The sequence below is a fragment of the Anser cygnoides genome, chromosome 5, assembly GCF_040182565.1.
Source record: "Anser cygnoides isolate HZ-2024a breed goose chromosome 5, Taihu_goose_T2T_genome, whole genome shotgun sequence".
In the NCBI taxonomy this organism is placed as follows: Eukaryota; Metazoa; Chordata; class Aves; order Anseriformes; family Anatidae; genus Anser; species Anser cygnoides.
In genome coordinates, this window is record NC_089877.1 from 1,891,129 (window position 1) to 1,917,465 (window position 26,337).

Below are 26,337 nucleotides of genomic sequence, written 5' to 3' on the forward strand. Positions count from 1 at the left end.
CAAATATGAAGTTATTTTACTTTTTTTAAATTTTTTTGACCAGTTTAATTCATTGGGCTCCAATACATATGGTAAGCCTCTATAAAAGAGCCTCTATAATATGGTAAGCCTCTATAAAAGTTAATGCACTTTATGCTTCCAGGTTGCTTAGATTTTTTTAAATCCCATTGCTAGTCCCACTTTGGTTTTTCTGTTACTTAGTAACAGAACTTGTTCGTTTATACAGACCATTCAGAGATTTGGTCAAGCTTAGGTCCATCAGTCCTCTCTTCAGTTATACAAATAACTCTCACTTATGCTGTGTGGTTTTCTCTCCCTCTCCTTCTCCCTTTCTTTTCTGTGACTGATATCTGATGGGGCTGGGGTCATTCTTTTGATGTAAGATCTCCAAATTACATTGCAGACTTCAGGAAGCTTTTCAGTAGGTATTTATTTTCTCTTCAGCCAGTGGTGAAAGGCTGTTTTTCCTTTGGCATATGAGAGCTCTCCACTGCTAATTGTGCCAGGTATGATGCAGAATGGAAAAGATGATTTTTAAAGACATCTAATTTTTAAAAGTAAATGCTAAGATATTGATCTAGGTTTTATCCATGCAACCGTTCAGATCTGTTGAATCTGAATAGTTCACATTCATGAACTATTCATGCTTCATCATCTCAACATGTTGAAGCATGTCTGCAGCCTGTGTTGAACTTTGTCTGACCTGTGTCAAGCACTGAGATCCATTAATTTGTAGCTCCACAAAAATGTGACAAGTATTTGCTGTCTGTTCTCAAAGGGGTGTTGTAAGTTTTATCTAATGGCATTTTAAAAATGCTTTGAGAGCCACTGATTCAGAAAATATGAACTAGAAACTTTCAGTCTTTAACTGATGCAAGCATACTGACCCAATGGTTCTGTGGACGCCAGTTGTTCTGATAATATAATCATGAGTCATTTTCTGACCTTCTTGTGGAGGATGCAACTAATATAAGCCCACCCCAGGATGGGCTGAGATAAGGGACTGCCTTAAAAATGAAATTTACTGCTATGTTCTAATTCCATACTGTAGTGCTGTTGAACATTTCAAAGATGGAAGGGGGTGAACTTGATTTGTTATGCCAAAGGCCATAGAGCATATGTATTCCACTGAAAAAAAATGCAGGGAATGTGATTGTTGTACATCAAAAGAATGTGCATGTATGACTCAAATATATACCATCTGGAATATTGTTATTTAGTAAGAAAAGGATCTGGTTGGAACTGCATATGAGATTCTTGAAGTGTCTTTTTTTTAATGGATACCAACCATTTTTTATTTAAAAATAAAATCATTTTTTTTTATATATATACTCTTTTGCAGGTCTAAAATCAGGAGTGCCATGTGAAGTGCTAAATACTCTTATATATAAAATTTCTGAACCATATACCAAGTGAGCTGTACAGGCTGGTGGTTCTGTAATGACTGTTGAAATAAGTCTTGGCTTTAACCGATTTTTATCTTTGAAGGCTTCCTCTTGGCTTTTTTTTTTTTTTTTGTAGTTGTCTCTTTTTAAAACAAAAAGAGAAGTCATATGGAAGTATTAATATGTTGCTTACTTTTATTTGACGTTCTTGCAGCACAGACTAGTGTGTCATTCCAGGCCCAATCAAATTAAATTTTTAATTTCTTCTCATAGCGCAAGAGGTATTATAATACCAAAGTAAACTGAAACCTTTCTTGCTGTGGAGTCATTTTTTTTAAAAAAGTAGTACAAAGTTGTTGGTTTGGGGTGTGGTTTTGTTTGTTTGTTTTGGTTATTTATTTATTAATGCGGTGAATGGATTGGAGAAGAGCTTACTCCTGGACATGGTCATGCTTTATAAAAATAAAGTAAAAAAAAAAAAATCAAAACCCTGTAATTCCCCAAACTGAAGACTTTTTCAATTCCTTCTTAAAAAAACCAGAATGAATTACTAACGTGTTCTAGGTATTTTAATGCATATGTTGGTTTGCTTAGACTGTGGCTACAGTACCTGATGAAATAATGTGTTAGAAAATTGTTTCAGTAGTCTCAAGGTGCAGAATCCATATTTTAGCTGAATTACATGCTTGGACATGAATTTGGCAAAATAACATGAACAGAGGGTCTTGAGCATTTACTCTGTACCCAGTGGCTGAATGACAGCTCGCCAAAACTGTTCTTTAAAAAGACTGGAATAATGTTGGTTGGAAAATGGATCAATTAAAACAACTGCTTTCTCCAGCATTATTCTTCTGTAGCCTGTCCTCCCTAGCAGTAAAGCAGAACAATCTGGGTTCCTTATAATTTCTGGACGAATAATAAACTGATCCTACAGAAGTCATCCATTTTTTCTAAGCATCTGTAATTTAATGTAATATTAAGACAGAGTAGTTGAAGTATGGAGTTCCTTTCATGTGAGAAGGGGCTGTGTGTACAAGACTCAGGTTGGGCAAGAGTTATCTTAGAAGGATTATGGTAGGTCTGTAAAATCATAGAGGAAAGGTGACTACTTTTTCTTGGAATAAGAGAGAGTGCAGATTCAAAAAGGGATTACATCAATTTGAGAAGTAAAGACGAAGCCATAGCTAGTGTAACCAGTTGCTTGGTTGCAACCTCTGGCGCAGAAAGTCTTTAAGCCATTAAATGTGTTGATGCTTTACCAGGCAAAGCCTGTCAAAAGAACTATTCTTGTCTTTAAATGTTGAGAGATAGACATTGTTTGGAAATAGGATATTTAGTTATGTCAGTTTTTGGTTGACACATTGCAAAGATTTGTGTGCTTATAGTTAAAGACAGAAGAAACAGCACTAACAACTGGGTTGAGAAAGCAGAGATTTTTAGATACTACAAATGATTTCATATTTCCTAACTTTTTTTGCTTCTGAACATGAAAAGATTCAGAGATGGAGTGGCCCACAATCTCTGGAAATCTGCTTCAAGTATATCTGAGGTTTAACAGTTAAAAATGAATATACTTGAAGGTGCTTAGGGACATGGTTGTTTTATTAGGGGGCAGGGGGTGGACACACAGCAACTTTGAAAAGAACAGAACTTAGTGCCTCCCTGAGGAACTGTAGATGGCCACTTGCAAAAGGCCATATGTTGCATCTTTTACTCATATTGGTCATACAGTTCACTTGAGATGAATTAACTGTGAGAGTTTTGTGGCAAATAAGTAGTGCAATGTGAGCTGCTAGAAGACAGTAGATCCTATCAGTGCATAAAAGTAACTGATAAAACAGCATAGCAGAGATCAATTAACATTTAAAGTGATTTTAGATGTTTTGGATGGAAAACCATTTTGGAAGGACAAATGGACAAGATAAGCCTCACAATCAGTGAGAAAGGAAATTACCATCTGGAGAAAAACAACAACAACAAAAAACAAAAACAAAACAAAACAAAAACTAAAGACAAATTTTATAGGAACCGTATAAGAGGGATGACAAATATCTTCTGAAGCATGAATCTGATAATAAAGGAGAGGAAGATGCGCACTAATCTACCCCTATCACTTGCAGGTTGCTTTTGTACATAAGATGTTTTAATGTTCCTGCTAACTCTGTTCTGTTCCCTTTGCATGTGGCATGTTTTCACATGGCTTTACGTGCACTGATAGCGCACTCAGTCCAGAAGACAAGATCCACTTCTATTTTCAACTTGAAATAGCTCTCTCTATCTTGTTCCTGTATCTTCTGGTTTGCTTCATTTCCTTCTTCAGTGCTAGGTGAATGGTTTTGAAATGATACTTCATGGATGTTAGCCATCCAAATGTCATTGAGTGTCTGTGAGTTGGATGCCACCTTACCTTTCCTTCTTGGGAGAGTGCAGTTTGGCAATATGAGATTACAGTAGTTGCTGCTTCGCTGAGTAGTCTTTGCTAAGCAGGGAAAAATAAAAGCCCTGTGTAACCTAAATGAACTGATGATTCATAACAATGTCAGAAAAGGGTGATGTGTAACAGAACTGGTGTAAACTTAAAGGTAGTTATTTTTAAATGGGGGAGGGGAAAGATGACGGAACAAAAGAAAAGAAAGAGCAGATATGGACACTAAAAAGCAAGAGAAAAAGAAAGAGGATGGGGAGGAGTTAAAAATGGCAGAGGAATAAAGATCGTAACAAAGAAGCAGCATTTTTACCTTATCTTCCTCCACCCCACTTTTCATCCATTCACCTTCTTTCCTATTTTCCATTCCTTTTTTTCTTTTTTTTGCATTAGTTCATGTTCATTATCTACAACATCCATGCAACAAATCTGTTACTTCAAAACCCAACTCTAATATGCAAAGGCATCTCTGCAATGCCTGCATGTGTCTTTGTATAATTTAAAGTGAGTTGGTTTAAATTTAGTGAGAGAGATGACTAGGGACAACATATACCAAAAATCACCAGATAACTTACCTGGGGGCTGAGCTCATGGACTTTATCTTCAAAATACAGAAAGCTCTATCTTTTCAGGAACTTAAGAAACAGCTTTGTCACTTGAACTGTTGGAAAGAGCTCATCTTCAGAAGGGTTGAATACATACTGAAGAGCCAGATAGTTTTTGATTTGTGTGCATACAGACTTGGATGTCATAGTTTCAAAAAAATAAAACTAGAAAAAAAAAGCCTGCTCAGATTAATTCAGAATTTTCTATATGTATTTGGTTGTCTCTTTCCACAGTGTAAAATTCAGCATTACTTCTTGAATGCCTTTGGAATTTTGTACCATCTTTCCAAATGAAAGATATGATCATCATGGGGGAGAGGGAAGGAGTAATGCAAGAGCATCTATTCAGACTAGATAGTAACAAAGATTTTATCTCCATAAACTAATTGTATTTCAGCTAAGAATCTGAATAGAATGCAGTCAAAACAATGCCAAAACTTGAGCTTTTCTATTGTTCTCTTACACTGCGTAATAAACCTGTTCTTGTAAAATGGGATGTAAATAATGTTGGTTGTGATGCTTCACTACTTTTTTCTTCAAGGACCCTCTTACCACTAAAAATGCACCATATCTTTTTCTCCTGTTGGTACTTTTCTTGGTTTTGTTCCAATTAGATTATAGAAGTAGACTGATTATGCATTTGTATAGTACCTTGCACAAATGAGTCTCAAGTCTAGACTGTGATACTACACAATAAATCAAAATTAGAAAAAAGACCAACTTCTGAACAGCAGACACTTAAATACCTCCAACTTTGTATAAACCTGGAAAAACAAAAAGCAAACAAACAAAAACACACGCAAAAAAAGGAACCAAAAAAAAAAAGTTTTAAAAAGACCAGTCCACAATATTATTAGCAGGGATGTGAAAGCCAGCATATTTAATGTATTAAAGCATCTGGAGGTTTTGCTATGAAGTCAAACAGAGTTTTAACACTAGCTTCAGTGAAAGGTAGGCTCAAATGAGGAGACAGGGAATTGCTGTTCTACTGTTGAAGAGTGTGGCTTTGGTGGTAGGAGAATGTAGCCATATATGAAACTATATTTTAAACATGATCAGAAAACTATTGGGAGCAGAGGGCTAATGAACTATTAATATTACTAGAATAAAAAGTTAATCAATTATGTGCTGTTATAAGCAGCTGATTAGGCCTGTGAGACATATTAACCATCTTTTTTGAAACCTCCACAGCACTTATGGATATGCTGGCAGTCATTAGTAACAACACCCACTCGTGTTTGTTTATAAAAGCTGTCAGTTGTTTGTTAACATTTTATATACCTCCATGGAAAATATGACTTTTAATGAGCAATACTTGTCCCTTATCTGGACTGATTTTAGGTAAGTTTTGCTTTAAATTGGGAAGTCCAAAGCTAAGTCCTGGATTCTGCCTAAATAGCCAGGGCTGAAGAATTTGTATTTTGTCACTGCAGGCAGAATTCACAAAGATTAAAGCAAGTCTAGATAACACTTTTATTAAAGGCATCAGTGACATGCACTAACTGCTCTTGGTTTGCTACCAGATGTGGAGCTGCAACATTGAAGAATAAAGATAGGAAACGGAAAAATAAATGATACTATGGGAAAATGGTCATCACAGACCAAGCAGGACAATTGACTTGTGTGATGGGGCTGGATTAGTGTATTCTGTCATTATTTTGTCTTTATATACCTTAAAATTGTTTGTTGACTGGTCTATCAGGTAAACTTGCCTGTACTACTAAAATATTTTTTTTTCTTAAAATGTAAATGTATGCTGTTTTTCACATTCAAGTGCCTTGAGTTATATTATGTAATTTCCAAAGGAGTTCTGTCATGATGGTCTCCTTTAGCGTATCACTGGGGAAATGCTTGCAATTTGGCCCAAATTTCAGTTAGTTTTCAGGGAGGCTTGGAAGACTGAGGAGGCAGTTTGGTTTTTGGGCTTCGTTGGCAGAGTTTACTGCAGCTTCCATCAGTGCTGGTTTTGTTTGTGTTTGAGTATCTGTAGCTCTTACTATTACTGTAGTTTCTACAGCATGCCAGCTGATGGGAAGGAAGAGGTCATTCTGTGTTTTGGCAGGACAGTTGACTGCCTTCTCTCTTGAATGCTAAGTCTTGCTTATAACTTGCTTAAAAATGGCAACCCCAAACCCTAAGTCATCTACTTTTGCTTCTGTTAAGATATTGAAAGGTACATTCCGGATGTTGCAGGGTTTGAAAGCTCACGTGTGCTTCAGAGCAGTAACTCCCGGAAGCTGCTGTGCTTTCCACACACAAGCAGGTGTGATGTCAGTTGAGGGGTGTGACTAATGAAGCAGAAGAGACTTGTATTTACTGCATATGTAAAATTACAGTGTGATCCACAGCATTTGTTACTCCTTGCTTTTGCTGGATGGTATTTAAAATAGTTTCTAGTGTGTTAACAGCTGCCTCGTTGTTCCTAGTACTGGTCATACTAATGTTAAATTTCTGTCTTGAGACTATATTTAAAAAAAAAAAAGTCATGAAGTCACCTTTTTGCTACCGAAGGCTTTACCTAATAGGAATGGAAAAGATTCTTCTACTGTGCATCTTCCCTCAAATCAACGTGATGTCCTATTGAGAGGAATTTTGCTTTTTTATGTGTATTTCCAAAAGTGTATATAAGATGTGAGGTGAGGAAGAGAGGAAGGCAGCATGAATATGCTGAACTAATTATGGGTTACTGATGTCCGTGATACTAAAGCTAATTCTGGACAGGATGTGCTCTGATATAACATAGTCTGGAGTAATGCAGCGTGCGGGGATGGATGGTTATGAGGCTTGTTGGTGTGGATGCAAGCAACCAGCAGCTGTTAATAACAACCCCCCCGGACGGGGGGAACCAGACACAAACGGTGTCCAAGACAAACACCTACTCTAATAGTGGCTGGTCGCTGGGTAGCTGGAGCTACGGAGCTCAGATGAGCCAAAGGAATTTCGCCGGTTTCACCCCCTCCAGGCAAATGGATGACTTGGTGCGAGCATCTCTGTTCATGAACGCGACTGCTCCCGCCAGGCACGCAGTGGCGCGTTCACCTAGCAGCCAACGGGGGCTGCCGGCTACCTCCCTTTGCGGCCAGATACAGACACAGCACGGAGGCACCGGCCCCGCCTTCCCTCCCGAGTTTGCAGCACGGCGGACTGGCCCTAGCGTGTGTGTGTGTGTGTGTGTGTGTGTGTGTGTGTGTCTGTGTGTGTGTGTGTGTGTGTGTGTGTGGCCGTGTGCGCGCGGCAGCAGGTGGGCCCCGCCGTAACCCCGCCCCGCTGGGCCCCCGTCGGCCATACGGTGATGGCAGCAACCTCCGCGCCAGAGCGGGCTCCTTATTGGAGGCGGGGGCTGTCAATCCGCGGCCGAGCGAGCCCCACTCTCCGGCGAGCCGCTTCCCAGCGCTGATTGTGGAGCTGAGGCCGGCTGCGATGGGAAGCGGCGGCGGCGGAGGGAACAAAGTTTGCAACATTCGGCCGCTGGGCTGCTCGCGGCAGTGATGCCCGGGGCGGGAACCGGTGCCTAAAAGCAGCGGGCAGCCCGCCGGTTGGCACGCCTTGCGGGCTGCAGTCGCCACTGCTATCGCAAAGTTTCAGCTATTTGAATGTAAAATCCAGGATTCTAATTATCAACCCTCCCCACCCCCACCTCTCCTTCTAGGTAGGCGACAAATATTTCTATTCTGTGGATTAGAGAACTTTTTGCATGGAAATTTACTGACTTCTGAGTGGTCTCCGTTTCGGGGAGGGGGGGAAAGGATTTATTTTCATCGCGGTTTATTTTTGTTTTCTGGATCGCAGGATTTTTGGAGCTATATGGAGCGATCTCAGGATGGTGTGCACCAGGAAAACCAAAACTTTAGTGTCCACTTGCGTGATTTTGAGTGGAATGACTAACATCATCTGCCTGCTGTACGTGGGCTGGGTCACCAACTACATTGCCAGTGTTTATGTGAAAGTGCAGGAGCCGATCTCGGAAAAAAAGTTAGAGGAAGACAAAGGGGACACTTTAAGGATTATAGAAAGGCTGGACCATTTGGAAAATGTCATCAAGCAGCACATACAAGGTACCACCTTCCCCCCCGCTTGCTTTCCCCCTCACCCACCCGCCGCTTTCCGTGTTCCACCCTCCATCCCCTCTCGCCGCGTTTGGGCTGTGTGTGTGTGTGTGAGTGACATTCGTGTCGCGATCGGAGCAGAGCCGCTCCTCAGCCCGGAAGCGCCCGGTGCGTGTGGGGGGGGTCCCTGGTGGTCCCCTCCCGGTGATGTCCCCTGCCGACGGGAGCGTCGGGGGGACCTGCCCCGCACACTCTCCCTGCGCCCCGGTCGGCCGCTGGCGGGAAGTCGCCTCCACCCGACGGGGGCTTCGGGGCTGCTGTGCCCGGTGGAGCGAGGAGGGCTCCGGGCTGGGCTCGGCTCGGCGTTGTAGTAAAGCTGACCTCAGCCCTGAGCGTGCCCGTGTCTCGCTTATGCGGGGTCCCGGGGGGAGGGCTCGGCGCGAAGGGCAGGAGAGCCTCTTCTCATCTTGTTGTGCTCGTCATTGTTTCGTATTTGTTACTTGCCTTTGCCAAAATGGGTTGCCGCGAGGGGAATTCTTGTTCTCCTTCCCTTCTAAGCCTGACTCTGCTAGTCCGTGTGGAGAGTGTGTGCGTCCGGGTGTGCTCAAGGTTTTCCCTTAGTGCTGCTGTAGTGCCGGGAGCCACTTGGGATTTTAACTGGGACAGTCTCATTTGTGTAGTACCTTTTTAATTCGATCTCCTCTTAATGGGAGCTCTGGGAGAAGGGTTGAAGTGGGCAAGTAGTGGGGAAGAACATGAGTATTTCTGGGGGGACTGGGATTTTGCATGTCTTTACTTTGGTGGGTGATCTCTAACTAGCATCTTCCTTTATATTTTCAACATCTGTGTGGTGTCATACAGTCACTCCCTCTGTCTGCTATGTGGGTTGGATAGTAAGGAGGGTGGTGGGTAAATGAGAGCTCTAGAGGGACCATCTTTTTCCGCTTCCGCATAACCTGTACTGAAGGTTCAAATCCGAGTTCTAGTTTCTCCTAAATCTGCAAAGGCAGAGCAAAGCATGCCTATCACCAGCGCACCAAAGGTCCCCTCCTTCCAGGCAGCTTTGGCCAACTGCTCTTCTGGCAGTCTAAAGAGGGGTGGAGTGGGCAGGGTGGTTAATCCTTTACGAATTGGGCTTCCCCCGCTTAGCAATGCTCACAAGTTCGCAGCACTATTAAAGCACAGTTGCTTTCCTGTGGCTTCATTTCTTAATATGTGACACATCACTGTCCAGATTGCATGTACCTCCATTTGTCAGATAGTCTTGTCAGCTTGGGTAAATTAGTAAAATACTTTTTTTTTTTTTTTTTTTCCCTCTCCTTGTTTTGTTTTGGAGGATGAGTTACAGCAGCTTCTGCAAGTTTTAACTTCTCTCATGCAGTCCTTGAGTTTTTTCCTGACTACTGAAAAGGAATTTAAAAAGAAAATATATATTTTTTTCTGTGTGCCAGTGGAGTGCACTGTGGAAGCATGTATGAAGGCAGCTGTTTTTCAAAAGATGCTATTAAGAGTTAGATACAGGAAATTCATCCAAATAGGGCTAGAGCATACCTCCTTCAGTTTTGTAGGTGCGAAGTTCTGATAGTCTTCTTTTCAAGGAAAGTAATAGTGACCAGATTGGCTTGTTACTTTGGACAGTGATTCTTCTCAGAGTCATAGAGAAAGGGATGGATTTGCATGGATTAAAGCATACAACTAATTTGTGACAACTTGTGACTATACAAAAACCAAACCAGAAAATATTTTCCTTAAATAACATTCATATGAAAGTTGAAGAGAATCTTCTAAAAATAAGCAAACGGTTTGGTAATAAGTGCTAGAATATATATTTTTTTTGGGGGGGGGGGGGGGGAGAAGGAAAGTTTACAAAGTTCTCACACCTTACTGAAACCACTTTTAAAAATAATAATAATAAAAAAATTAAATAATTGCAGATTGTCATCCCTAAATGGATTTTCTGTACTTGTACTTTCCAAATCATAGTAACTGAGTTTCACAAGGAATTTCTGTGGCAGAGATTGCAGAATGTTATTTTAATCGGATCTTGCTTTAGTACTGTGAGATGTTATGACTTCTGGGTCATGTTGCAGAACTCACAGAAGTCATTGGAAGGAATACTCCAAGCTTGACTGGGGTTTGGGTTAGCTTCAAGCTTATCAGTTTGAAGGTCAGCTTTAAGAAGTTAAAAGTTTGGGTTTCATTACCATAAATTGAATAAACCAGCTGCCGAATAGCTGGACTAGATAATAACTATCTGTAGTTTGCTGTAAAGTTTTTGCTTGAGCTACTCCTTTTTTATGCTGGAGAAAGGTGTCAATAACTCAGATGTTCTGCAGTGCTGAACAGGCACAAAATTAGCAAGGGTAATAGAGTGGCATTCCACAGGATACCCTGAGAATACCAGAAAGCTCTAACTGCAGCATTTTACACATGGGGTTACTCTAGTATTTCATTTTGATTTGTTTTCTGATTGAATTGTTTAATTAGGTGCCATCAGGGAATTCCTTTAGCATATAAATTGCTATCTTGCAATATTATATCAAATATGGTGGAAATGAGAAGGAATAAGAGGTGCCTTCATTTAAAAAAAAATCACTTTTTGAAGTATGAACTTTTACAAAGACATTTTCAAGGCAAGAAAAGTGTTAGATTGAAAAGAGGTAAAAGAAATTCTGAGAGAATGAAAGTATGCATGCCTTCTTTTCAGAAAGAACAGTGTGGAAAAGGAAATATTGGTAGTGGTATTGGCCAAGAATAGGAAAGTTGGAATGCACAATTATGTACCTGCTATACTGCATATCCTATACTTCTGTGTATCCCAACTTATCCACATGTTGGAGGATAACCATTGCTCTGCACATAATTTACAGGTGCTAGAAATGAGGTAAGAGCATGTGCTGCCAGTGGATTCTGCTCTACCTTTATGGTACTTCTCTTTCTTCTTTCCTTTCTTATGATATTTTGTGTTAGCCTATGGACACGCTACGCAGGTATTGTGCATCTGACGCAGACTTCCATGGTGGGCAGGATTGGCAGCATTACAGTCTAGACAGGCGATGTGGACCACAGACAGAAGTACTTTGTGGAACAGCAGCATGAGGCTGGAACTTGAGCTTAAGCCCAGGAATCATGAATTCTTGGCTTGTGGTCCACCCATTTATGAGATGGTTTTGTTTCAAATCACCTCACCTTTTTTACTTATCCTTACCATTTTACACTGATGATGACCTGTATACCTTTCTATGGCAGTGTGTTGTATTGATTGTGTTAGCTTCATCTGAATTCTACAAGGTTAGTACTTAAATACTTTTTTCCCATAGCTTTAGTAGGAGTCATAGGTTTTATTCTAGCAAGCAGGCCACTCAGAGAAACTTTGTTTCCAGTTCCTGTGCAGTTTGTAAACAAGATAGGGTGGTTATTGAGATGATTTGTGTGTGCACCTTTGTGAAGGAAAATAAGGAGAAGACCATATGAATAGTTTTATGCAAAGTGGAGTCTTTTTTGTGTCTAACAAAGGAGTGTGGCAAATGTATCATCTATTACTCTTGAGTTTTATTACCAGAGAGAATGCTATAAAGAACTAAAGTTAATAAATATTGTATTAAATAAAATGTCTGTCTTTCCAACATAAGGTTCAAAATATTTTTTTCTTAATTTTATTTGAAAACAGTATGTTCTGTCAAGTTCACAAGGAACATACTGGCTAAATAAAACTCCAAAGACTAATTTTAATAAAATCAATATGAGAGTGCATCAGACAGATCAGAACACATCATTCATCTTAATAATGCATCATGCGTTGGCTCTGTCACTAAAGAATTGCCCTAAGTTGTGTGTGTGTGGTTGGAAGATCATGTGAGCAGGATGCTCTTGATCAGATACTTAGTCTGTAACAACGACAAGAGGCACAACACTATCAATAAGGTAGCAATTTATTTTGCGACAGCCTAAAGCTAGACTGCAGAGATGATAAGCTGAACATTTTTCTTGGAAAGCTATGCTATGGTTAAGCAGGGATCCCTTACGACGTGACATACACGCTCTGCTATTTGTCATATTATGCAGTGTCATTTTATCTTTTTCAACTTTGTAGTTTTAATCAGAAGATATTTGCATCCTAGCATTATTTTGAAAAATTCTGGTCTATGAAATCTGTGAAATGAAGTTACATTTTTGCCACCTAACAGGAACTTAAACAGAATTGATTAATTGCATACAATTAATATGTACAGTAGATCCAAGTTAAAGTTGCAAATACACAGTTTATTTCTGGAGCAGTTGAATTCTTATCTAAGACCAATAGATGGTTACTAAGACATCTGTTTTGTACTAGGAATTTTATCCCTCATTTTTGCATGCTGCAGCATCTGTTGGCGTAAATAAATGACATGTCAAGCACTCTGTAGACTTATTTGGGAAATTTTCATGTGTTATCTCTCAACCTGCTGCTTAGAAGGATTTGCTCTGTGGGTTTACTTCAGCTGTTGTTAGCTATCCCATAGCTGGATATCTAATCACCCTTTTGTGATCTCCAGTGTGACTCATTCCCTGTGTCTTGGACAGGTATTAGGATGGAATGAATTACTTTCACAAATTGGGTATTTTGAACTTGGGAACCATGTCAACCCAGACTCTTTATTTTAGCCATCTACAAGTTTGGATAAGTAAATCCTATACTTGATACCTACCTTTTATTTATTTACTGATCTCAAACATGAAGAAAGAATGTAGTATGTAAATATCTGTTTGTGATAGCTGTCCTTTGCAGCCTGGCTACCTGCATGGATTTATACAGTCGGACTTATTTGGATTTGCCAGACTCCACCACGTCTCTTACTCCTGTGGTGGTTTCCTTTTGGGAATTGTTAGTTTTAAAATTCCCCCAGCCTATTTCCTTCAAGCACAAAGGCAGTTAGGTATATTTGGCACTCACTGCAGTATATTTATTCTGAGAAACAAATCAGCAGCAGACAGTAGCCTTGGGAACACAGCTCTTGCTCCACTACAGAGCACCCTGTATTCACAAGTATATAAACAAGCAAGGAGACCTACTGTCCCAATGTAACTAATTGCAAGAGAATGAACTACTTGGATATGTGAGACATGCAGGATTAATCCCGTTATTTTTTCTCTTTAGGCTGTGACTTCTCAAGTCATTCTAGATTGCTGCATGTCAGTGCAGATTAATTTGAATTTAATTTTCATGTTCTTCCATGCTTAGGAATGGCTGTACTAAAGAAAACTTTAATAGTGTTTTCAGTTAGAAGTCTGATTCAAAATGTTGTAAATTTTCGAGGCTTGCTGGATGTACAGGTAGTTCAAGGACCATCTACTGAAGACTTAATTACGTTGATCAGTATAACTGCAACTTGATAATTTGTTATTAGTATTACTGAAGCTATTTTTTTTGTGCTCTTAATATAATTAGAAGGCAATTAAGGGTATTCTTTCTTGGTGATTCTTGCACCAAGGATTTGTTTTGCCATGGTTAGGACACAGTAGCCAAAACCGAGGAGGTCTAGGCTCACTTTTAATAAAGTAGCTGCATTTTATTACTAGTGATTGAGTAATTCCTTTCTTGATTACAGTTGTTAATTATTATTATTTTTTCCTTATGGTGATATCAGCTAGATTGCAGTATTAATTAATTAATAAGGTTTATATAATGTGAATGGTGTGATAGTTACTTTTTTTTTTTTTTTTAGTTCATTGTGCATGTTGAGCACAATAGCACCGTGGCAGATAGCTGAAATCCCAGCTGTCTTGCAACCATCACTGTGCACAAATATGTAGTGGAACAGTTGCCTTGAAGAGATCCTAGTCTCTATGGAAAGATCAGCGGAAGCTGGGCAGAGGAGATGGCCATAGGAACTAGTATGGCCAAATTTATATGCATTGTTGGTAGCAGGTTTGCCTGTCTGCTAGAGTTGCTTGGATGAATTGGACAAAAGGTCTTCCCTTGTCCCAGTAGTAACAGCTTAGAGAGAGTGTGCAAATCCTGCTGAAAGCAACCACGGCAGTACTGGGTGGTACCCACATCTGCTCTCCCACCATAGGTCTGGGCCTGATTGATATTGAGACTGACATGAGCTCTGAAGTATGAGGTAAATACCTCTCTCAACATGCAAGTTATAATTAGCACATCTAAAATACCACATAATTGCATAATTGTCTGCTTGGATCTTTTGGAAATTTGTGGTCTCAAATAATGTGGGAGAGGGAATGGAAATCTTATAGTTTTGGTTTTTTTTCCCCTCCAAATCAAAACCCTTATTTAAAATGTGAGTGTTTGACAGTTCTAATAAAAGGAAAATCCACAGGTGATCTCTGAGAAAAGAGGATTTCTATAAGCAGTCTTCTGGACAATGTAAGAACAGAGATAGTATTTCTATTTTTTCATAGATAATATAGATAATATTTGTAGATAAATGGCAATTCTAGCCTTCACTTTAGGGAGATAGTATAGATTTTTTTTTAGTCTGGGAAAACAGCTCTGTTACTTGCCTGTCTAAAATCTGGATCTACATACAGATCTGTTTCATGAATCATCCAACTAATGCAGTGAATTATCAGTCCCCACTTTCATGGTGGATTCACGTTCCTTTGAAGCTTTTCTTTCTGCATCAAGTCATGACTTGCCACAGGCTTTGCAAGAAACTTTGGCATGCTGTAGGTAAAAGAAAAACTGACAGATAAACTTTTCCAGCGCAGCAGACCCAGTGAATCTGTACCTATCCATTACAGGATTATCATTGCAATAAGGTTATGGTTAGAGAAAACGCCTTTCAGGATTTCCATGTGCACAGAATAAATAGGACTTGCGAAACAGAGCACAGCATCATTTTTAAAATCACTTTTTTCTGTTTGTTGTGTTCTGTTTGTTGTGTTCTGTTTGTTCTGTTTGTTCTGTTCTGTTTCTCTGAGGTATTTGCAATTTAGCAGCTGTATATTGCATGATCACACAGCACGTGATTACAATAACAGCATTTCCCTCTTCTACTTGTGCTAACAAGAATATTTTAAGCAGCTTAAATGAAGGGTGGGGGAGTAGTATGCTGTAATTTCTATGGTATTTCTTACTAGTAAATGCGTTTACTTCATGTGTAACGGTGAGGAGGGTCCAGGAGGAGAGAAGTATAGAAAAAGCTAAAGGATATGAAAGATTCTGTGAATGTTTTATGCCGTTTTAGTTAATGTGGAACTACAGTTATTAAGTGGAAACTCAATAGTTTCCACTAGTGTTATTGAAGCTGATGAAGCAAGGCATATTGAATTTCTGTGGAGCGGGAAGAAACAGTGCACCATTTCTGGTTCAGTTCTGAAAGCATTTTACTTTCTTGTTGCTTTGAAAACCAGTTTAGCATTTAGGAGATTATTATAAATATTTTCTTGCATTAATTAAACTGAAATCTAGCATTCCGAAATACAAGTCTTAAATCCATTAGATCTAATTTATGCTGGTATTTTAAAACAGACTATTTAATCTTAAGCATGTGTAGTTTCTGTAATGAAATAAGAAATACTCAGATTGCATATATTCAGAAATTCATAAGCAAGATATTTACATGAAAATTTACATGAAAATATTTACATGATATTTACATGAAAATAGTATCCTTATTCATCTCCCATGTTACAATCAGGTATTGTTGTTTTGATGTCCTCCTCTTTAAAGAGGCAGCAAAGTTAGCACTCTGTGACATTAGAACGTCAGCCATAACTGATTATGACATATTAAACTGGAATGTAACAGATTTTAAGCTTGTCTTTAACTGATATTTTATTGTGGTTGTAAAGCTCTCAAGTTTAAAATGAATTTCAAATTATTAAACATTATAAACACACACACACCAAATAAGCAAACCCAACAACAACAGAAGTTCCAAAGAGATGTATAAAGCTGCATAAAATGCCAGGAAAACTTTTGAATTGATGTACTTAAAGAAGCAAGGCCAGAAAAAAGCAGTAGCAAAATGGTGACCGAAGACTTACGTTTGGATAGATCATTCCCACTTGCAGCTTACTTTTCCGTAAATGCAGGCTGTGTAACAGGAATGCTTTTGGTATAGAAGCATTTCCATTTCACTGATTTATTGTTATATTTCATATAAAGAGAATTCTATCAACATAAATGAGTTCATCAGCACAGCTTTTTTTTTACATGAAAGTAGTTATAAAAAGCACCTTTATAGTGTTCATTCTATTCCTCTTAATTTCATTTGAGAAAAAAAAATATGCAAGAGGATGTGGAGGTGTATATACAAATATTTAATCTATATGATATATTCTATATATTATATCTCTATATATAAATACGTGGGGAGTGGAGGAGGTGTTTGTAATCACTATACTGATGATCCATATACCCTGTCTTAAAGGTAGGAAGGATCTTCACCATTGCCTGATTTGGGCTGACATCGAAGAGTTCATGGATGATGATAGAGGCACTGAAGCAAGAACTTGATTAGACCAAGTGACAGCATGTTTGCATAATATCTCAGTATGGTGGCAACATGAACAGACTCCTATAGTCTGTGAATGCAAATGACAGGTATTGCCTGAAGTGTGTTAGGTTGGGTTTTCAGTTGTTAATGCTCTCTGCAGTAACTGAGAAATTAGCTGATGGATAGAGTGAACCCTGCACGTTTCACTACTTATTAGTGGAGACCTGTTTCAGGATGATTGACTGCTGTAGGAGAAGGTAGAATACCGGGTCATGGACTGAGTGGGGAGCCATGACATTGATTTCTTATTTCAAGAAGGAAGCGAAGGTAGAGCTTTCTATGTTGCAAATTGTAGCTCTTGAGAGTAAATTTTTAATCCTTCAGCCCTAGATTCTATTCTCATAATTAAGAAATAAGCTAGTGGTGGAGAATTTTTAAATTTATGAAAGAGGAAAACTCCTTGTTGTGAGGAAGCCTGGAGACTTGAAAACACGTAAAAGGAAATTTAAGGTAGTTGTAATGTGTGAAACAATTCCTTGGCTGCTTGCAGTAACAACATGTCAATATGTTTTTGTCTGCTTGACAATATGTAGGAAATGCCTTTGATTTTTGTAAAATTGCATGTAATTTCTCTGCATTTCTTTTGATTCTATTGATTAAAGCTTTTCTGCCTTGCCTAGAGTCATTAAATAGCAAACCATCTGCTAAAAACAGATTGGCAACATTCCTGAAAATTAACATTAAAAAAAAACAACAGAGTTCAGTCTAAATATATTTCAAAGAGTATTTTTGTTTGTCTTCTGAAATGAAGAGGGAAATAAAAGCTTCTGCTACAGTCTTGCAAAAATTTGCAGTACCTGGACAAATACTGGTAACTCTTAGTAACTTGGAGAAAGAGACATTGACCTCCACAAAAAAAGCACGCAGGGTCCAGCCAATATAGTGTGAAAGTTTCATTACAAACTCTGCCACATGTGGCTCTGTGTCTAGCACCTGTATCAGTTGTACAGGAATTGATGGATAATCAGCCATTTAGCCCAAAATATTCTTTGTGTGGCAACCAGTGGCGAAATACTGATCACAGTCAGTAGCTCTGTGGACTGAAGCATAGGCTAGAGTAACGCCTCCCCCCCTGCCCCACACTGGTTAATATAATGAGGTGGTAAATATAAAAGTGGCATGATCTCAATTGAGTGTAATTTTTTTCATTACACTTTGTTATTATCTTTGTGTTGGACAGCTTTTAGGCTGTGATTGGCTGCGCTGAAGCTAGGAAATATGCTCCCATGAATAAGAACTGTCAGCATGTTGCAGGTGTGGGACACAAATAGGAGGTATGCTAGGTTAAGACAAAGAGCTTGTACATTTAACCTAGCTTTTGTGGGTGGATTTGCCAGATAGGAATGCCATCTAAGTTTTCAAAAGGTTGTCTAGCTGTCTTGGGAGAGGAAGGTACAGGAAGGAAGCCTTACTCTGTATCTATACCGTGTGTTTCCACAGATTCATTGGAAGACAAATCTAAATATCTGCATCTTCAGCAATTGAATTAAAGTTTTGACTCTCTAGTTAAGACAAACTTTAAACTGTAAAGCTGTCTACACGGGTACTGTGTGTTTGCAGCCTTTTTGCTACTAAAAAGATACAAAGTCTTCATACAAAAGTGAAAACGTGCAAATCCTAGTAGGGGCTATTCTTTTTAAACATTTTTCCATATAATAAAAACCTTAAGCTGTTGTTAAAGATTAATTTTCCTTTTTTTGTGTTTGTGTGTGTATTACATTATTTCCACATAACAGAGGGTCCCTGGACTGAGTTCTTAGCATGAATGCACTTGAAGTTCTTGCTCTAAATTCTTTCCTCTGCTTGGCTTACATAAATTGCTATCATTGCCATGCCACAGTAATGCAGTAATTCATTCATCTGAAGTATTGTGAGGCTTGAAGGTGGGAGGGATGATCTGTGCAGAACTTCTTTTTTTTTTTTTTTTTTAATATTCTATTCATTTCCCCTGTCCTTTTCTTCTGGTGTCCCAGAATTCTGCCCTGCGTATCCAGGGGCCAGGTTGGTTCAAGAAGAGCAAGTCTTGCTTGTCTCATATCTATGGAGTTACTTTTCTCGTATCACCATGTAAGCAACTGGGTCTGAAGCACAAAGAAGAGGATGGGATGAAAGAATCAAAGTATCCTCAAGTATAAAAGATAATGTAATTATTACATGGGTTATATAAAATACTGTGTCAAATTACAGGCAATGGCAAATACTTAGAAGTGCGCTTTCTGCCTTGTGTCTATTTTTAAAACTTGTGCTTAGGCATCTAGCAAGCCAGGCTGTTCTTGCATGTGTCAGTGTGTAGCTGCATAACTGTCCGGGTGTTTTGACAATGAACATGGTGCAGACAAATGTAAGAATTTTAGCCACAATGGCAAGCTATGACAGAGCAAGTATGGCACAAAAAAAAAAAAAAAAAAAAGACAAAGTAAGATGTAGGAGCATATCTTTCCTAAATTAAGTTAATAAAAATAATATATTTTTACTTAAAAAAAAAATATTTTTAATGTATCTCTTTTACTCTTTATTTAATGTTCATGCTCCAGATTTATTAAGAGTGACTTGTAATTTGCCTTTCTGCTGTTTGATGAGAACAGATGTTATTTTCTCCTAACTCCCAGGCACCTGGAACTGTCAAAATTCCCCAAGCTCATTCAATTATCATCCAACAAGCAGAGCTTATTCAAGCAATTTACCTACAAGGGCCAATTCAATGCAAGGTGGAAAACATACCCTTTTCACTGAGTTTATTTTAAACTCGAGAAATCCTGCTTGCTTCACTGGAATAAGTGGTCATGTCTTTAAAATAAAAACAAAACAACCAAAAAAAAAAAAAGAAAAAAGAAAAAAGGGCAATTTTATGAAGTTGTACTTCTTCAATATGTGAAGTGTATGTTGCTTTATAATTTTCTCAAGATTTGAATTTAAACGTGATAAACCACGAGTTTCTGTTGCTTCTTGGGAAGGAAGGTAAACCAAAGCTCCTTCTAGCAGGGAGGTTCTGAACTGCACACCTGTATAAATACAGTGCTTGTGTCATTCCTGGTTTACACCAGAGAACAGAGAAAGCAGTGTGACGGGAATTAGCCCCCTTGAGGTAAACAGACAAGTCTGGCATACCTTTAATGTTGTTGGCACAATCCATCCTTTTATGCAGCGTGTTTGGAACTCTCAGTGATGTCAGACAATGCAAGTAACACTGGGAGCAGAAGTCCCTGCTGGAAGAAACCTGCACATTTACAATTACTTGTTATTCTGTTCAGACTTCACAAGTGGAAGTCTTATACTTTCCTTAAGCGGTCAAATGAAAGTATCAATCCCAATATTTACATTTAGGAAAATCAAGACCTGAGCATGCTGCTTTGGCCACGCAACTTTTCACAGGACTCTGTGGGATATCTGTTTTCAGGATAGCTCATGTCAAGCCGTGTTTTTGTTAGAACCTGCATTAGCACATTAGCAGCTCCAAAAATGAAAGATAAACTAAAACGCCTTTGTCCCAATGAAAGGCATAATGACTGCTTTTTTGCTTTTTTGCATTTCACTAAACTCAGCTAAGCTAGATTTACCAGACTTTAGATACAATCTTTTAATCTCAGATTTGAAAGTTGTAATTATACTATACTGCCATGCCATGTCCTATTAAGAGAACTATAGGTAAAAGGCAAACTAATACAAAACTCTGAGGAATTCACGCAATAAAATTTGGTTATGATATAATGGCTTCAAATCATTACTAGGAATATTGACATTAAAAGGAAAAAAACAATTACCTGATTGGTTTAGTAACCAAGTTTCCATCTTTTACTTCTGAATCTGAATTAATAAGAAAACAGTGTTCCGTTCAGCAGTCTACTTTTCTAGAAACTTTGGAACCTAATAGACAAGTTGCTGGGTATCAGAAGTTAAAAATCTTAGAAATAATTATATCCATATGGTTTTCCCCACAGATGATGGAGGCTATTAAGTTCTCTCCTTGTGCCAGTTGAAGAGTTGCATTTATTAATACTAGCCATCAGAATGTGCCCCCAGTCATTTATTTCCTAGACATTGGGAAATCTTCAAAGGAGCTCACAGGCATAGAGGCAAGTCCACAGGAAAACTGGCATTGTCAATTCTTGTGCTCAGTGAGCTGATTTAATTGTGTCCTGGTGTCCTTTCTAAGCTTCTTGAAAAGAACTCCTATGCAGAAAAGGAACTATTCATTCTTCTAGTAAGTAAGACTGCAACTTCCTGGTTTGTACTGCAGCACGTTTGCTTTTTATCAGCTAAACTGAATTCTGATTGCAGGTGGCTGAAAAACTGGGACACAGCAAAATTAGCAGCAGTAACAAATGAGAAGGTGTATTTGCTATCTTCATACATTGCGCGGAGTATCTTCTGAGCTGGGCATCCATTTAACTCAGTTTCAGGATTTCCTGTGACAATGAAGATCTAAGATCATTTGGTCTTTTGAATGTGCTGATTCAGAAGCACAGTGGTGGTTGAATTCAAGCATCTCTGGGAGGGGGGAAAGCAAAATGCTAAGCTGGCTCTTCACGTCAGTCTTTATTTCAGGAGCCCGCTGCACCATTTGCAAGGGTGAGAACGTAAAAACCGAAATCTAGATGGGAAATTGCCAGGCTGTATGTGCGTATTTGCAGAGTTTGGGAAGGTCAGTCAGGGGAAGGGGGTGTGCTTAAAATATTGGGCTTAATTATTGTAAGCTTGGAAATGTGAAAACATACATTGCCCCATGAACTGATTTCCTTCAAATTACTCGGTTCTCTGTGTCACCATGCTGGCTTTAGGCTGTGAGACACCCATTGCTGCAGAATCTCACAGGGATTTGATAATCAGGCTAGAGGTCTTTAGTCTATATATGGTATGCAAGTGTACAGTCTGGAGGGAGGTGGGTTTCCTAAATAGAACTGAGGATGTTGAAAACAATCATCCTATGCAGAAACTGTTGTGAAGTCCTTGTGGATATTTATGTGTATGTATATATGCAATAACTATGTAAAAATGTATGTGTACATCTAGCAGATGTGAAACATTGGAAGACCTAGTTTGGAAAAAATCTTCAGATAGGTCAGGCAGTGATCTGCAGAGTATTTTAGAAAACATCTGTGTAGCTGTGGGAATGTCCAGATGTATCACTTTAGAAGGAAGAACAGCTACTATCACATGTAATTCTTTCAGTTGTTGCTTGTAAAGCCTCATGTTGTGGTTCTAGGTATATATGACAGATAAAAGTTTCAGTGTTTAAACTGATGGAGAGTAATTTTTTTCACTACCTGAGTGACTTTCATGTTTGCTTAGGATGTATCATTACCTTCCCATAGTAGATAAGCCTTTTTCGGCTGAGGACAGCAGTTTGTCTTCCTTCAGAGCATTAGTTTACCACTTAAATTTACCAGTTGATTTTTGCATAATCATTTGCTATTTTACAGGAACTTGAAGGTGAGAACGTAATGTTCAGTAATGTTCTTACCTTCCTCTGCCCAGTGGTAGTTAAGAAAGTGAATAAAGCTTGCTGATGGTCAAGCTGCAGTTAAGGAGTTTGATATGTTATTCCCTGACACCTATGTTTCTTAATTATTCTTAAATTAAGTCTAGTTTTATAGGACATATAGATGTTTTCAGTGCAGTCTATGCTTTCTTCACTTGGTATGTTAAGGTGCAAGTGCAAGGTTCCTGGACCAGACTGGAGGGAAATTATAAGTTTTATCTGAATTTGCAGTTCTTAGTTTCCAGAAAGCCATTCCAGGTTTCAGTTTGGACGGTTTGGATTTTCACAGCCATTTGGGCAGGATCATTATTGCTAATAGAGTGATCAGTTACAGGAAAGATGAATGTCTGGTGAAAGTCTGCCACTCTGAATAGCTGGGATCTGGATTAAATCTCTCAATTAATGGTTCTCCCTTTTGGTATTACTGGTGGTAGTTCTACCAGCAGGTGGGGATGATTTTTCTTTCATTCGGGCACAGGTGACACATTTGGCTTCCTGAGCTGATTAATATCCCTAAACAAAAGCTTCAGTGTTTACTGTTCTAGAAAGAGCCTTGTCAAATCCAATCAATCATTATATTTATGTGGCAAATTGTGTTTGAGATACATTGTATGTATTTTATAAGACAAAGCACGGAAACTTGACACCCTTTTGGAGCCCTTTGCAGTGAAGGGAATTGCTAAAGGAATGTTTTCAGCAAGAAGATAAGTGTTGTTATATCTTTAATAAGTGGTGTGGTTTTTTATTTTTATTTTTCCTTTCATGATGTAAATTATTTCCTTATTTTCGTTAGGGGTCTTCTTTGTCAGAGAACATGTCTGTCTCCTCTTTTTTAGGGTCAAATTGTAGGCTAACTGCTCTGGTAAAATGCTGATGGACCTCATGACAGTTTGGTGAATAGGCACTGGGACTGGTCATTGAGGCTGGGGTCCTACTGTTTTTCTTTTCTGCTGTTAGCTTGGATGAGGTTACATTTCTTGTCTTTGCATTGGACAATCCTTATCCTTTTAAAATAGTAACTAAGAAATATGCCAGATTTGCCAGAAAGGTGCTGCATTTATTTTTGAGAGCAGATTTCTAGGGAATTAAAAAGGAAATCTGGCATAGCATGGGGAACTCTGATAGGCCCTCAGTTTCTGGTGTTGTCAACTCTGCTGCTTTGCATTATGTAAGCAAAAGTTCAGCCAGCAAACTTTTGTAGAGTTGTGAATTGTTTTGGCAATGACTGAAGATTCTTAAAAATCATACTCCATTTGCTGACTATGGTATGGTTGCTTTCTAAAGCATATATTTTCTAGGATTTTCTGTAGTTTAATTTAGTGCTATAGCAGAAGTTTTATATCTTGCTAGGATACCTTCCTCAAATGAAGTGCAATGAATCACTGTAAAGTGAACAAAGGTTTTAGGAATTGTAGTAGTACTATATGTGACCAAGAATTCCTGTTTTTCAGGCAAGCTGATACTTAACATACTAGAACCCACTTTAATTCGTGACTTACTAGGATTTTCCTAGCAACTTTGTGACAGAAGGCAATTGTTTTTCTTTTAAAATTTCATTTTCATTAATGCTTTACATGCTTTACACCAAAATAAAAAAGCCCTTAAATCTTTGACTAGAGAAACACTAAAGGAAATTACTGGAGGCAACTAGTAATGTTTTATAAATGAATTCAGGCTTATAACATTGTAAGGAATTATAGTCTGAAAAGTCTCAAGGTTAGGATTAATTTGATATAGTAATGACAGATGTTAGGGGTGTAAATAGAAATTCTTGTGTATGAATACATAACCTCTGAAACCTGCATTTGCCTTTTTTTTTTTTAAAGATCTTAATGTGTATTATTGATTGTTTTTTCAACCCACAAGCTCGGTTTAATTATTAATAACTCTCTCTGCAAGAATTGCCAATTTCCTAATGCAGGTTTAAAAGCAAACCTCTTTCCTTTCTCCCGCTCTCCCTCTTCACCCCAAAAATCCCCAAAACACTGACCTTTATTTCTTTATCTGATTAAGATTGCATTTACTCAGACTGTGGTATAACTTAGAGAGGAGCTGGGTTGCCATTTACTCTGTTAATATCTTAATTCAATTACATTTATGTTAATGGCCTCAGTTTCTTGAACGTTTTCCTCCTAGTGGAATGATTCAAGCTGCTGACTTTTCAGCTGGCTTCACTGCACGCCTCAAGTTATGAACAGGGGTTTCAGCTCTTTGTTTTGCAGATTTACACCAGAAGTACTTCCAAATCAAAGGTGTCTACCCCCAAGCTTCACTTAGGTTTATATCCTGGGTTTTAGTTGTTATAGACTTTTTAGGTGAGTTAGAACAATAGTACATAGGCTGTATTGTTGAAATATATACAGTCCCAAGATGTTTGTGTCAGTGTTTTAGCATGATTATTATTGTTAGTTGTAGACATGAAAGTATGAGAGAACAAGTGTCTTCCTTGCAAGAAGAAGTAATCTACTGTTGAAGCCCTACTGTGCTATGTTCTGAGAAAACTTTTATTGTATATACATATATTTTTTGCCTCTTATTCCTGTCAAGTAATCAAATTTTTAACCTAGAATTGCATGTGAGAATGTTAACCCCTGTGAGGTGGGAAAAGTCATTAAAAATTACTGGAAATTGTAAGAAAATTTCTTTTGATCATCAAGCACCTGCCGTGACTAATTGTTGCTTCTACAAAGCATGTGTATAAATGCATTGACATAATGGCTCTGTATTGTAGTTGCATCTATAATATTCCACCATTTCACTGGTAGTTAATTGTCTTCATCTTAATGAGCTTTTTACTTGGAACGCTAAGGCTGATTAAATAAATCCATCTTAAACATTAGACTTGTGACGCGGTATGCGCAGTTGTCATAATGCTGCAGACTCTAGGCCAGCACATAATGAGTAAGACAAACTAGGATGCTAGTAAGCAAACAAAATGTTTCTATGCAGTTTGGATGTGTTAATTTATATAATAGAAGAACTACAGCAAGTGATTTCTGTTGCCATTTGGGAATTTTGAGCAATAAGCCATTATGAGTACTAGAAAGCAGATACTTTGGTTCTAGCTTTTATTCAGGCTGCTGGTTCTGCTGGGTAGTGGAATTGTAAATTGAGTTCATTTATTTTGTGCAGATTTCAGTGCAGCATCACAGAAACAATGCATCATGCATGTGGCACAATTTTTTTCTTTTTCTTTTTTTTAAGAATCCTAAAGCTCTTGCGCTGTTTGGCATGTGATTTGTGTATAATTAGGTGCATACAGCTTCATGGTGAGTATTATCGCTTGAAACCTAAGGAGTTTCCAGGTAAAACAGCAACAGTTTGACAGCTCCCGACTTAATGCAAGAAGAGAGCTGGAAAAGGGGTGTTAGGAAAACTACAAAACTACCACAATAGTGGTAGTCTCAGGGTCAACTCAGCATTATTGTTACAAGCTTACTGTTAGCTTACAGCTTATTTTAAAAAGCAAAGAAAAATGAAAAAAACAATGCTATAATGAACTAGTAATGGACAGGAAGGATTTGTTGTGTTTTGTTCTGTGACTTTGGAAGCTATGAAAAATGGGAAATCTTTCGTCTGTGGTATAGCAGGGACAAGGGCAGTGTGTCCTGCTGCAGTGTCACAACGGGAGCTTCTGGCTTGTAGCATAGGGCTGAAGTGCACTTCCCTTACCAAGGCTAAAGATCACCTCTGCAAGAAGGAATTGGGTGCATGAGTTATCATGTTGTCCCTTCTCTGATAGTGTGGGAAAAACAAAAATAAAAAGCATGAGGGATCAGGACCCTCGACTTCAGCAGGAAGCAGATTTTGGCTGTTATGGGTACTCTTAATGCTATTTGGGTGGTTGCCATCATCTGCTTACATAACTTCAGGATAAAAAGGAAGTTGCTCTG

The 26,337-nt window shown here is 38.5% G+C and overlaps 1 protein-coding gene across 3 annotated transcripts in view; it reads left to right on the top strand.

Annotated features, from left to right (window-relative positions):
• The window catches only part of GALNT18 (polypeptide N-acetylgalactosaminyltransferase 18), a 258,553-nt gene that overhangs the window by 19,014 nt on the left and 213,202 nt on the right, over positions 1-26,337 (top strand). Inside the window, exons 1-2 of one of the 3 annotated variants that reach the window (XM_013189125.3) lie at positions 7,785-8,064; positions 8,205-8,470. In XM_013189125.3, coding sequence (XP_013044579.1) covers positions 8,236-8,470 — 235 coding nt within the window. In that variant the 5' untranslated portion in view covers positions 7,785-8,064; positions 8,205-8,235. Of the gene's footprint in view, positions 1-7,784; positions 8,065-8,204; positions 8,471-26,337 lie in introns of those variants that run through there. The other 2 variants (XM_048070109.2, XM_048070117.2) reach the window with 2 other exon arrangements.